The 12,244-nt window shown below is 43.9% G+C and overlaps 1 protein-coding gene across 3 annotated transcripts in view; it reads left to right on the top strand.

Moving 5' to 3' along the window:
- Positions 1–12,244, top strand: part of WWC1 (WW and C2 domain containing 1) — a 155,180-nt gene that overhangs the window by 125,024 nt on the left and 17,912 nt on the right. For all 3 annotated transcript variants that reach the window (XM_043596305.1, XM_043596319.1, XM_043596312.1), the window contains 2 exons: positions 5,854–6,006; positions 8,574–8,665. In XM_043596305.1, coding sequence (XP_043452240.1) covers positions 5,854–6,006; positions 8,574–8,665 — 245 coding nt within the window. The remainder of the gene's footprint in view (positions 1–5,853; positions 6,007–8,573; positions 8,666–12,244) is intronic.

Below are 12,244 nucleotides of genomic sequence, written 5' to 3'. Positions count from 1 at the left end.
GGTTTGGGGAATCCCTGGTCTGCTTTGAGCTGCTTAATGAGCCAGGCTGCCACAGTGGTACCCATCCTGAGCAGCGTCTGTGTGTAGTACTGGGCTAAGAAATCTGCATGCAGTGTCTCCCTTAACCCTCGCAGCGGCCTGAGGAAGAAGCGTTAGGATTGCCTCCACTTGACAGATGAAGGATCAAGACGCAAAAGGGCTAAGTAACCTGCCCAGGTCATCCATCGAGTAAGTGGAGAAGTCCGCTTCCTGGTTGCAGCTTCTTTACACATAGCCTTCATACTGTCCCGCCTCTCAGGTGGTTATCCCCCTGTCCACAGACCTGGATTATGGGTTTGGATGAACACGTGGCCTGCCTTGCTCACTATCTCCGGCAGCTGTTCTACTGAATGCTTTAGCATGGCATAATCGGGGTCACAGGCTTTCCAGCTGTACCCTGTTGTCCACTCCCTAGCTGCTAAGCTCAGTGCCACTCAGAGAAGGTTCTGTTAAGAAAGCCCACTTCGCAGGCACCCCTCCTATTCCATAGTTAGCCATTACAACAAAGAGGCTTTTTTCACCTTGCCATCCCCACCTGGGAAAACCCAGCCCTGTCAAAGGGAACTCTCCGCCCATGCACTAAAACACAGCCATGCCGTATGGTCTCTTGTTAAAATTGTGGTCACAAACCTCACATGAGCCCTAATGCTACTCAGCACTGGTACTGCCTTCCCCTTCCCAGGGGCGAATTCTTACCCTCTCCCCTGTCCTCAGACTTCTGGCCTCTTCTCCCACCCTCATACTCCCCCTGCTGAGGGACTTGCTCCCCACGGTTCTTGGGGTCTTGCCATTTCTCCTGGCTCTGAGGTCGCCCCCCCCCCACTGCCATGTGAGGCGACTTCTCGCTACCTGTTGTTTTCTGGCTCTTTCCTCTCTTCAGTCTTCACTCCTCTGCTGGGCCTGGCCTATCAGTACACCAACAGGCTATTAATTCTCTTAAGAAACAAACAAACAAACAAACAAAAAAAGAACAAAAAGAAAGATTTTACCCATTTCTCCCTCCAGCTACTACTTTGTTTCTTTCCTTTATAGCAAAAGGTGAAATGTTCTCTCTGTAACGCAGTTCACGTGGGATTTCGCCATCATCATTCTGCTAGAAATGTGCTCCCCGAGGTCATCCGTGGCCTCCTCGTTGCTAACCCCAGTGGCCACTTCTCCATCCTCACCCTCCTTGGCCTGTCGACTGTGTTTGGTTCAGTTGCTCCCAGAGTTCTCCTCGGCCTCCTTTGCCCTGACTTGGCTTCCCCAGCACCTCGCTCTCAGTGTTCTTCCCTCGTCACTGGCATCTCTGTCTCCTTGGCTGATTCTTCTCATTTCCCCAACTGCTGTGTGTCAGGGCTCAGGACTCGCCCCTCTCCCCTTTTCTGTTTGTTTGCATTCACTGCCTTGGTAATCTCATCTCAATCTCCCGCTTCAAACACCATGTCAGATGTATGGCGCCAGCCTGGGCCTCCCCACTCACAGCTGCATAACACCTCTGCTGTCTGTTCCACATCTTCTCTTGCTTGTCCAGGAGGCATCTCAGATGAACTTGTCCATAAGCACACTCCTGATCTGTCTTCCTGTGTTTTTACTGTGTCAGCTAAAAGCAACTCTGTTCTTCCACTGCCCAGGCCAGAGACCACAGGCTCATCCTTGACCTGTCTCTTCCTCTCCGCTCCACATCTAATCCTTCAGGAATTCCTGGCAGGTCCCTCTTCAGAAGATCCCCAGACCCCGGCCACTTAGCGCTGCTCCTGTCCCACTGCTGTCTGTCACCTGGATTGCGCAGCAGTCTCTCCTGGGTCTCCTTGGTCTGTCCTTGCCTCCCTTCGTCTCCTCTCAACACAGTCACCAGAGTGATCCTATTAAATTGCAAATCAGTGCTTACCACTCCTCTACCTAAAACTTTACATTCGCTTCTGTGTCCATCTGGAGTCAACTCCTGGGCCCCTTGCCTGCCCTCCAAGGCCCTCGGGGATCTGTCTCTTGCTATCTCTCAGATTTTATCCCCAGACTCTTCCTCCAGCCTCCCTGTTCCCCTTGAATATACCATCATGCTCCTTGCCCCAGGCCTTTGCACTTGCTGGCCCCTCTGACCAGAATTCTCTTCTCCCAGATACTGATGGACAGGGCTCACTCTCCCGCCTCATTGTGGGCTTGACCCAAATGTCACCTTCTCAGGGAGGTCTTTCTTCCATCCTATTTAAAAATTACATTCCCCCTCCACTCTTGTCCCCCGCCCCCGTGTCATTTTTCTCTGCAGCGCGTTCCCCCACCTAACATTTATCAGTATTACAGATTTTAGGGTATACATGATTTTCACATTTTATCAAATCTCTAGAATCAAGATGCAGTTTATACTAGATGACAGGTCAGAGTGTAATTGACAACTATTTTTCTTTCTTAGTAATGCATGAAATAGTACACTGACTTTACTTACTGATTTGTTTATCTGATTCCCCCAGACTGGAATGTAAGCTCAGGAGGACAGAGATTCTTATCTGCCTTAAATCCTACTGTATCCCCAGCCTTCAAAACAGTGTCTGGCACATAGAGGCTACTTAGCTACCTGTGTGTAGTGAATAAATAAATGAATGCCCTCACAGGGCATCATTTACCAAAGTAGACCACATTTATACCTATGAGCCAGCCCCAAATAGACAGTATATCTTGTTGGAATTAATAATAATCTGATGGCAGTGTTACACCTCAAAGCTGTCATTATATTCTTTCCCCCTTGCCCCTCAAACATGGCCTGGCATGTTCTGAACTGTAATATCTGACACATTTGTCTGTCTTCACAAGAAAGTGTGACCCCTCTGGGGGCAACATCCTGTCTTACATGTTTCTATGGCTCCAGAGTCTGCAAAGTGCTCAGAGGATATTTATTAAGTGAGTAAATGAGTAACATACACATATTTGTGTATATTTAAATTTATTACAGGTGACTAAAATGCACAGGTATTTAATTCCTGAACGGACTCTAGTCCTGCAGGTAGGAGTCATTTACCTTGTTTTCTCCACTTGCTCACCACTGTTCTAGAAACTAACCTTTAGACACACAATGAGTTTGCACAGTCCATGCCATGCCCTGGTGCATCCTAATAGAAGGAAAAACTGGTAGAAAGGATCCCAGGTAGATTGGGGAGCCCCCTCCCCATCCCAGGTACCACCCAAGCCTCCACTCAGCTACTGGCCCACTTCACAAACCAGCTTGTGGTATTTCTACCACCTGCTGGCACAGCCACTCTTGTGTTTCAGGACAGTGAATTTGCTAACCCCAAACCTGGTTGGGGCTCTTCCAAAGAGGACATGTTGAAACAATAGTAAGACCTATGAGGAATGGTTAAAAGTATTTGGTCATTTTTTCCACTAAGGATGTATGGTAAAAAGTCAAGTCACTGGAAATAAGTCCCCTCTCTGGGAGGTTATATTCAGTGAGATTAATTTTGTGGAGGTTGTTTTCATCTTAAGGCATCCATTTACACCATTCAAAGAAAAACTGTATAGAAAGGTTTACTCAAAAGCAATCTTGCTTCCCTGCCCCTTGCACCCAATCCCACCACCTACCCTGTATAGCTACCCACTTTGATTAGTGTTGTCTTTATCTTCCCATTATTTCTTGTTGCACATATGTGCATGTGATAATGTTCACTACCCTTTGCACTTCAAATATGGTGCAATATAGTATGTATATATACATAAGCCAGAAAGAGAAATATATATTCTTATCCCTCTTTCCATTTCTTATACAAAAAGTAGCATACTGCATATTCTCTTCTGCACTATTCTATTTTTTCCCTTAACAATACAGCCTGGAAGTCTGTCCACATCAGCACCTAGAGATCTTTCTCATTTTTTATACATGTCTATATAATATCCCATTGTGTAGATATGTTATAGTTTATTCTTCCAGTCCCCTGTTGCTGGCCCTTTGAGTTGTTCAAAATCTTCTTCCTTGACATTGGTCTTGGTGATAATTTTTGGATCTGACTCCAAAAGCACAGGCAACAAAAGCAAAAATAAACAGATGGGACTACATCAAATTAAAAATCTGTACAGCAAAGGAAATCATCAACAAAATGGAAAGGCAACCTGCTGAATAGGAGGAAATATTTGCAAATCATGTATCTGATAAGGGGTTAATATCCAAAATGTATAAAGAACTCATACAACTCCATAGCAAAAAAGCAAAAAATCCAATATAAAAATGTGCAGAGGCTCTTAATAAACATTTATCTAAAGAAGACATACAGAAGGCCAACAGGTACAGAAAAAGATGCTCACCATCACTAATCATCAGGGAAATGCAAATCAGAGTCACAGTGAGATAGCACCTCACCCTTCTTAGAAAGGCTGTTATCAAAGAGACAAGAAATAGCAAATGTTTGCAAAGATGTGGAATAAAGAAACCCCTTGTGCACTGTTGGTGGTAAAACATTATGCAGAGCTGCTATGGAAACGAGGGTGGGGGTTTCTCAAAAAATTAAAAATAGAATTACCATACAATCTAGCAATCTCACAACTGGGTATATATCCAAGGTTACACCCAGTGATAGCAACATTCTTCACAATAGCCATGAGACAGAAGCAACCTAAAAGTGTATCAGTGGATAAATGGATTTAAAAATGTGGTCTCTTGATATAATGGAATATTATTCAGCCTTAAAAAGGAAAGAAATCCCGTCCCATGCTACAACATGAATGAACTTTGAGAACACTGTGTTAAATCACATAAGCCAGTCACAAAAAGACAAATGTTGTGTGATTCCACTTATAGGAGGGACCTAGAGTCATCAAATTCACAGAAACAGAAAGTAGAATGGTGGTTGCTAGGGACCAGGGGAAGGGAAGAGGGAAGTTACTTAATGGGTGTAGAGTTTCAGATTTCCAAGATGAAAAAAGTACTGGATATCTGGTTCATAACAATGTAACTGTATTTAACACTACTGAACTATATACACTTTAATTAAGATAACCAAATTTTATGTGACAACATGGATGGACCTTAAGAACGTTATATGAAGTGAAATAACCCAGAAAGAGAAATACAAATACTTGTATGATCTCACTTGCATGTGAAATCTATAAAATGAAACTCATAATAACGAAAAACAGATTGATCGTTGTCAGAGGTGGGGGGTAGGGGAAATGGGTGAAGGGTCAAAAGGTGCAAACTTCCAGTCATAAGGTAAATAAGGTCTAACCATGCATTGTAGTCCATGGGGACTATGGTACATAAACAACACTGTATTGCATATTTGGAAGTTGTTAGGAGAGGAGATCTTAAAGGTCTCATTATAAGAAAAAAAATTTCTAGCCATGAGGTGGTGGATGTAAACTTACTGTGGTGATCATTTCATAATAAATACCATACCAAATTGTTGTTTTTTTTTTTTTAAGTAAACTCTATGCCCAACGTGAACCTCGAACTCAGGACCCTCAGATCAAGAGTCGCATGCTCTACCAACTGAGCCAGCCAGGCGCCACCCAAATCTTTATGTTGTACATCTTAAACTAGTACAGTGTTACATGTCAATTACATCTCAGTAAAGCTGGGGGCAGGAGATGGTAAATTTTATGGGTTTTGTCATAATTAAAAAAAAAAACATACGATAGGTGCTTAGTAAAGATTTGGTGAATGAGTAAACCAATGAATGAGTAAGTTAGTGAATAAATGAGTTATTGGAAATAATTAACAACTAGCCCTTTCCTCCTCCCGGAAACTGCTACCTCATCTGAGGATGTTTCTCATACTCTCCCCAGGAGCCTTGTCAGAATATACCTTGTCAGCCCTGGTTTATACTCTTGCTTTTTCCTGTCCTCAACTAGGGAGGCGCCCAGATCAGCCTGGCTGAGGTCTGTCGGTCTGGGGAGAGGTCGACTCGCTGGTACAACCTCCTGAGCTACAAATACTTGAAGAAGCAGAGCAGGGAGCCCAAGCCAGTGGGAGCCAAGGTCCCCACCCCAGGTCCTGAAAGCACGGTGAGTTGGGCCCCGGGTTTGCACCACCCTCCTAGGTGTGCAGCATCTGGATGGATGACAGGAAAAGCTCTCCCAGAATTGGAGATGACTGGGCCTCAGAGGTGGGGGAAGCAACAGAGGGTATTGGAACAGAGAAGAAGATGATGAGATAGGAGAGACCTCTGCAAACGGGCAGGTAGCCCCCGATCTGCAACCTTCCCCTTCCTCATCTGTGTTCCCCCTTCTGCACTTTGCTTGCCATAGCATAACTTGCCTGATGAAAACCTTAATTTATGATTTTTTTTAATGAAGTAGAAAAGGAAGGAGAAACCTGTAGAAGGTAGAAAAGTAACCTTTATTGAGATACTGCTATCTGCATAGTGGTCCATGGTGGAGGCTTGCTGTAAGACACAGCAGAAAACAACACTGACCGGGGTGTGTTAGGTGGGTGACAGATCAGTCATTTCACCGCTCTGAACCTCTTTTTTCATGCCAAATCCTTATCTAAAAAGGTGGTTAGGAAGGTTTGAAGAAGTATATGTGAAGAGCACTCTGTAAGTGCTTGATAAATGGTATCTGTTTCATTATTGTATATTTCTTAAAAATCTTACATTTGCCTATTTTTGGTTTAAAAATATGTATTGGTTTCATTTTAGTGCAATACACTTTAAAATGTCCTGGGGGGCGCCTGAGTGGCTTAGTCAGTTGGGCGTCCGACTTCAGCTCAGGTCATGATCTCGCGGTTTGGGGGTTCGAGCCCCGCGTTGGGCTCTGTGCTGACAGCTCAGAGCCTAGAGCCTGCTTTGGATTCTGTGTCTCCCTCCCTCTATGCCCCTCCCCTGCTCATGCTCTGTCTCTCTCTCTCCTTCAAAAATAAATAAACATTAAAAAAAAATTCTTTTTAATGTCCTGAAATTGTTTTCTGTACTTGGGAAGCTCACATCTGCTAGCCAAGATTCAACCAAGCAGTGAAGTTGCCCTTGGACATAGAGTGTCACAGCATACAGGATCCTTTTGGAATCCCAAACAGAAAGCGTTTGGGATTCAAATTAGCTCATAATTCTCTGTAGTGTGTCTTCCTTCTGTCAGTACTTGGTTACTTTGGACAGTCATTGCCCAGAATTTCAATGGAGAAGATGGGCTAGGTCAGGTGGTAAGGATAAGGGGAAGGATCAAATCTATTTCCCCCCAACCTCCCTTCCCCTCCTCCTCCTCTTCCTTCTTTTTCATAATCCTTATCATTTCCTGCATTTCCTTTTTTTTTTCTTTTTTTTTTTTAATATTTTTTTAAGTTTGTTTATTTTTGAGACAGAGACAGAGCATGAACGGGGGAGGGTCAGAAAGAGAGGGAGACACAGAATCGGAAGCAGGCTTCAGGCTCTGAGCCATCAGCCCAGAGTCCAACGCGGGGCTCGAACTCACAGACCGCGAGATCGTGACCTGAGCTGAAGTCGGACGCTTAACTGACTGAGCCACCCAGGCGCCCCTCCTGCATTTCCTTTTGTGTCAGGCACTGTCCTGTTTATTATGTGCCACTTACCAAGGCTCAGAAAGGTTACCTAAGGACATACATCCAATAAACAACAAAGCTAGGTCTTCCTCACTCCAAAAAGGAGTCCATGAGCTGGCAAATATCTTGAAAACATCCTCTACTTTCTGGAGCATGTCCTTGGGTAAGTGACACCAACCTTAGGCACAATTAGTTTCCTTGTTCCATTTCTCAAGGGAATAATCATAATCTCTATCTCTCAGAATAGTTGTAGAGATTATATAAGATGTTACACATAAGCTGTCTGTCCAGTGCCTGACGTATACCAGGCCTTCAATTGGTGTTAGTCCCCTGTTCCCTAAAAGAAAATTTCAGGGATTTTTCCAAGCTCTGGCCCACACTATAAAGGGTGTTTGCAAATTAGCCATGTGCTCAGAAAGCTACAAGGTCAGTTTTTGCTTTACTATGAGCTGCCATTTACTGAGTGCTAATTATGTGCTAGGTACTCTTCTTTATATATCTTATATATATATTCTCAATCTTCATAGCAACCCTTTGTAGTAGTTATTAGAAACTACTCTGGAGGAAATTGAGTCTCAGATTAATTTCTTCAAGTCACACAGTCTTCCTCATTGTAGACACCATTCAGTATAGATGTTCTTCCTCCAGGAAGTCTTCCCTGAATGCAACCCCAACCTGACACTGCCATTGCTCTGTTGTTCCTAAATATCCAAAGCTTAACCTCTGGCAAAGTCCTTATCACATTGTTTCACATTATCACATTATTGACAGTTCATGTGATGGTTTCCCTGACTACACTATAATCTCTTTACAGCGAGAGACCTATATTTCTGCCTCACTCAACTCCTAAACTTGACTGTCTTCCAAAAGTCTGTCTGTGCATACAGGAGTTATTCTCAGGAGAACCGCAAATTAGATGAACTAAGTGCTGTATTTCCAGTTTATAAGTGACCTTGGGGCAAGACACATACCCACTCTGGACTTCAGTGTTAGTCTCAGTTCACGGGGAAGTTCACACTCTAAGCTGTGATTCTTGCAAGTAGTATGCAGATGAACCCTTGGGCCTTTGTCTCCACAGGATGCCGTGTCTGCTCTGTTGGAACAGACAGCAGTGGAGCTGGAGAAGAGGCAGGAGGGAAGGATCAACACACAGACCCTGGAAGACAGCTGGTAAGTGAGGGCTCACTTGGGCCTCAGGAACTGATCTGGCGTGGACCTGGATGCAGGAATGAGCTCCCCAAACTCCAGGGCAACCAAGAGAAGTGTTCCCCTGGGAAGACAGAGAACCTCTCTCCTCATGGGTTCTCTATAGGCAACAAGGTGGTACAATTGACCCTTGAACAACACAGGGGCTAGGGGCACTGAGCCACTGCATGGTCCAAAATCTACACAGAACTTTGACTCCCCCAAAACTTAACTACTAATAGTCTACTGTTGACCAGAAGTCTTACCAATAATATAAACAGTCCATTAATATAAACTTTGTATGTTGTATGTGTGACATACTGTATTTTTATAATAAACTAGAAAAAGGGAAATGTTAAGAAAATCAGAAGTAACTATTCAAAAAAAAAAGAATCCACATGTAAGTGGACTAGTGCACTTCAAATCCATGTTGTTCCAAAATCAACTGTGTATAGCCTGGTATGATAGTTCCCAAATTTCTTCTCAGTTTGTCATTTTGTGAGCTATAAATCACTCATGCTAGGTCACATATTAGTGTCTAACTTGACTCACACTTATGTTGGTAAAAAAAAAAAAATTTATATTACTATAAATGGAAAGTAAATATCATCTGCCATAAATTGAAGATATTTCAATAAGGAATTTCATTTGACTGCTAGGAACAGGGAGGAGAAATAATAGGCTTAAATAAGATAGTTTATTGCTTTGTTACTTAAAAAGAAGAATGGGAAGAAGCAATCCAAGCCTCCTCTGTCAGCTCCATGGCATTACAGGGAACCCAGTGTCCTCCTCTATTTCTGCTTTGCTTTTCTTACTGGGTGACTGCCATCACTGAGGCTTCTTTCTAGCTCAAAATGGCTGCTGAGTCACCAACCATCAGGCAAGCATCAGAAAAGAGGAAAGACAAAAGAATGTGCCTGTATGCCTTTTAACCAAGGAGCATTCCTCAAAGTCCCACCCAGCAGTTTCTGCTTGGTTCTCACTGGCTGAGCTTAGCCATTTGGCCTACTAACTGCAAGGGATACAAAAATCAGGGTTCTGTTACTAAGAAAGTAGAAATGGATACTAGGGAGACCATGAGCCATGTCTTCCTCAGAAGGTAACTGGAAAACTTAAATGTAATGAAAATAAAGCAAGAGCATTAAAACCCACCTAGACGTATTGCTTGCTAAGGCTCCAGGCCTGAGGTCTTCTCTCTCCAGATATATTAGAGACACGCTTCCAGAGAGAGACTTCTCCTCGGTGTCCACAGAAGAACTGGAGACAGCGTTCTGTCTGTGTGGTTCAGTGCTTCTTAGTCTCTTGTATCCTGAAAGAAAAGTCTCAGTACACATTTAGGAAAAAATAGTATAGACCAGGATTCAAATCTTAGCTTCATGGTTTTTTGTGTAACCTTTGGCAAAGCATTTTTAACTTTTTCTTGTGGCGTGGCACAACACACAAAAGTTCCCCTAAGTGTACAGCTCAGTGAATTTTCAGAAACCAAACTACCCGTGTGACCAGCATCCACATCAAGAGGCAGAGCATAACTGGCTCTCTGGAAGCCCAGTCTGGGCCGGTCGGTGCCCTCCACCACAAGGGCAGCCACCGTCAGGACAGTCATTCTAACCTTGGCCGAGCCTCATCTGGAAAAGTGGGACGTCACACTGACTGAGTGGACTTACTGCAGACCACTAAAGGAAAAGCCACTATAATGAAGATAAAGCGCAAAGCTCATAGCGGACACCCAACAGATGGTAGAAATGATCATTCAGGAAATGAGAAGGAACGCCAGCTCCCAGCTAGGAAGGGAGAAGGCGAATCCCATCTCAGAAATGACCACAGCCTGTGAATTTGCCATTTGGGGGAAGTACAGTTGGGCTTAAGTACACGTGCTCTGAATTCAGACAGATAGGGATTCTGAGTCTTACTCAACCAGCTTCCTGTGGGACCCTGGGTCTGGGTGAGGCCTGAGCATCAGTAAGTTTTAAACGCTCCCTGGGTGATCCTAATGTGCAGCCAGGGCCGAGAACCATGGCTTTCAACCTCCATTTCTGCCTCTGTGAAATACAGATTTAATGAATGTCTACAACACATGGGGTATTTTGTAGACTCAATGGAATTATGCATGATAAGATAAGCACTTAGCACAGACTTTGTCCCATGGGAAGCACTCAGTAGCTCTTCTGCATTATTCTGTTACAGCCTCCAGTTATACATTTGGTCTCAGAAGGGGGTCAGCAAATGTTTTCTGGAAAGGTCCAGATAGTAAATGTCTGCTTTGTGGGCCCTGTGGATTCTGGTGCATCTATTCAGCCCTCCTGTTACAGCATCAAAGTATCTGTAGATGATACTTGCCATCATGTCCCCACCACTGAAGCTTTACTTATGGGCGCTGAAATTTGAATTTCGTGTAATTTTCACAGGTCATGAAATATCATTCTTTGTTTGTTTGTTTGTGTTTTTTAGCCATTTAAAAATATAAAAACCATTCACAGCTTGGGCTGTCCAAAACAGGCGGTAGGCTGGATACGGCCCACAGGCACACTTCTCTTTTACTGTTTATTTCTCCATGTGATAAAGGGTGGGGTAAGGTCCCTGAATTTTTATATGTTCATTTGTTTGTTTTAGGGCTCTCTCTAAATTATCTCAGTTTCTCTCTTTCTCTCTTTCTCCCTCCCTGTGTCCCCTTTCTTTCCCCCTCTTTCCTTTCCCTTTACATTCATTTCTACCTCCCCTTTCCTTCTCCCTCTCTCCTCTCCCTCTCTCTCTCTAACTCTCTGTGGCACACTGCTGTGCTAGGCTAGGCTATGCAAAGGTCTGATGCCGGAAAGGCCCAGGACCTGTGTTCCAAAACCCTGGCACAAGATCAGTGGTTTCTGCCAAATTCCAAGCTTGTGGTGAGACTTTTCAAGCCATCCCCTAGCAACTGCCTTCTGTTCTCTATCCCTTTGTGGCCCCCTCTCTCCCCACCCCTGCCATTCAAACTTCCCTAGACACTGACTTACAAAGAGGACTGGGAATCCCAGAGCTGCTGTACTGGAGTAAATCCATCCACAGCACCCCCCACCCCCCCCGGACTGGAGGCTTCTCTTGGTCCTGGAATGTTAACTAGGTTTGCTGTGCCTGCTGCACTCCAGAGTCATGCATGGAGGTCCCCCAAAGACTGGCCCTCTGTGCTAATTTCCACTCTTTCTCTCTCAGCACCCAAGGGACAGGGTACCATAGTTACTCCCTCCTTTTATTTTCTTAGGTTTCTTTAGTACATATAATCACAAGACTGGATTTTTTTTTAAGATCCACAAGCAAAACAAAATTCTAAGAGTATTAGAAAATAAAAGAGAATATAATCACAATGCTAGGGTGAAAGTCCTTGTATTTGCCTCCTTGAGAACTTGTGTGTGTTTGTCTAGGGCAGAGGTTGAGAAATAGCATTGCTGGGCCTCAGGGCATGTGTGCTTTATATTTTAATAGGCATTACAGAATAGTTCTCAAATAAGATTGTACTAGCAAGTGCACCTACCAGCAGCGATTAAAAGGACCCTTAAGCTACACCCTCTCCAATACTCAATATAATCTAACTCC

The sequence above is a fragment of the Prionailurus bengalensis genome, chromosome A1 (assembly GCF_016509475.1).
Source record: "Prionailurus bengalensis isolate Pbe53 chromosome A1, Fcat_Pben_1.1_paternal_pri, whole genome shotgun sequence".
Taxonomy (NCBI): Eukaryota; Metazoa; Chordata; class Mammalia; order Carnivora; family Felidae; genus Prionailurus; species Prionailurus bengalensis.
The sequence above is the reverse complement of the archived record's forward strand: the minus strand, read 5'-3'. Positions and strand labels throughout refer to the sequence as shown.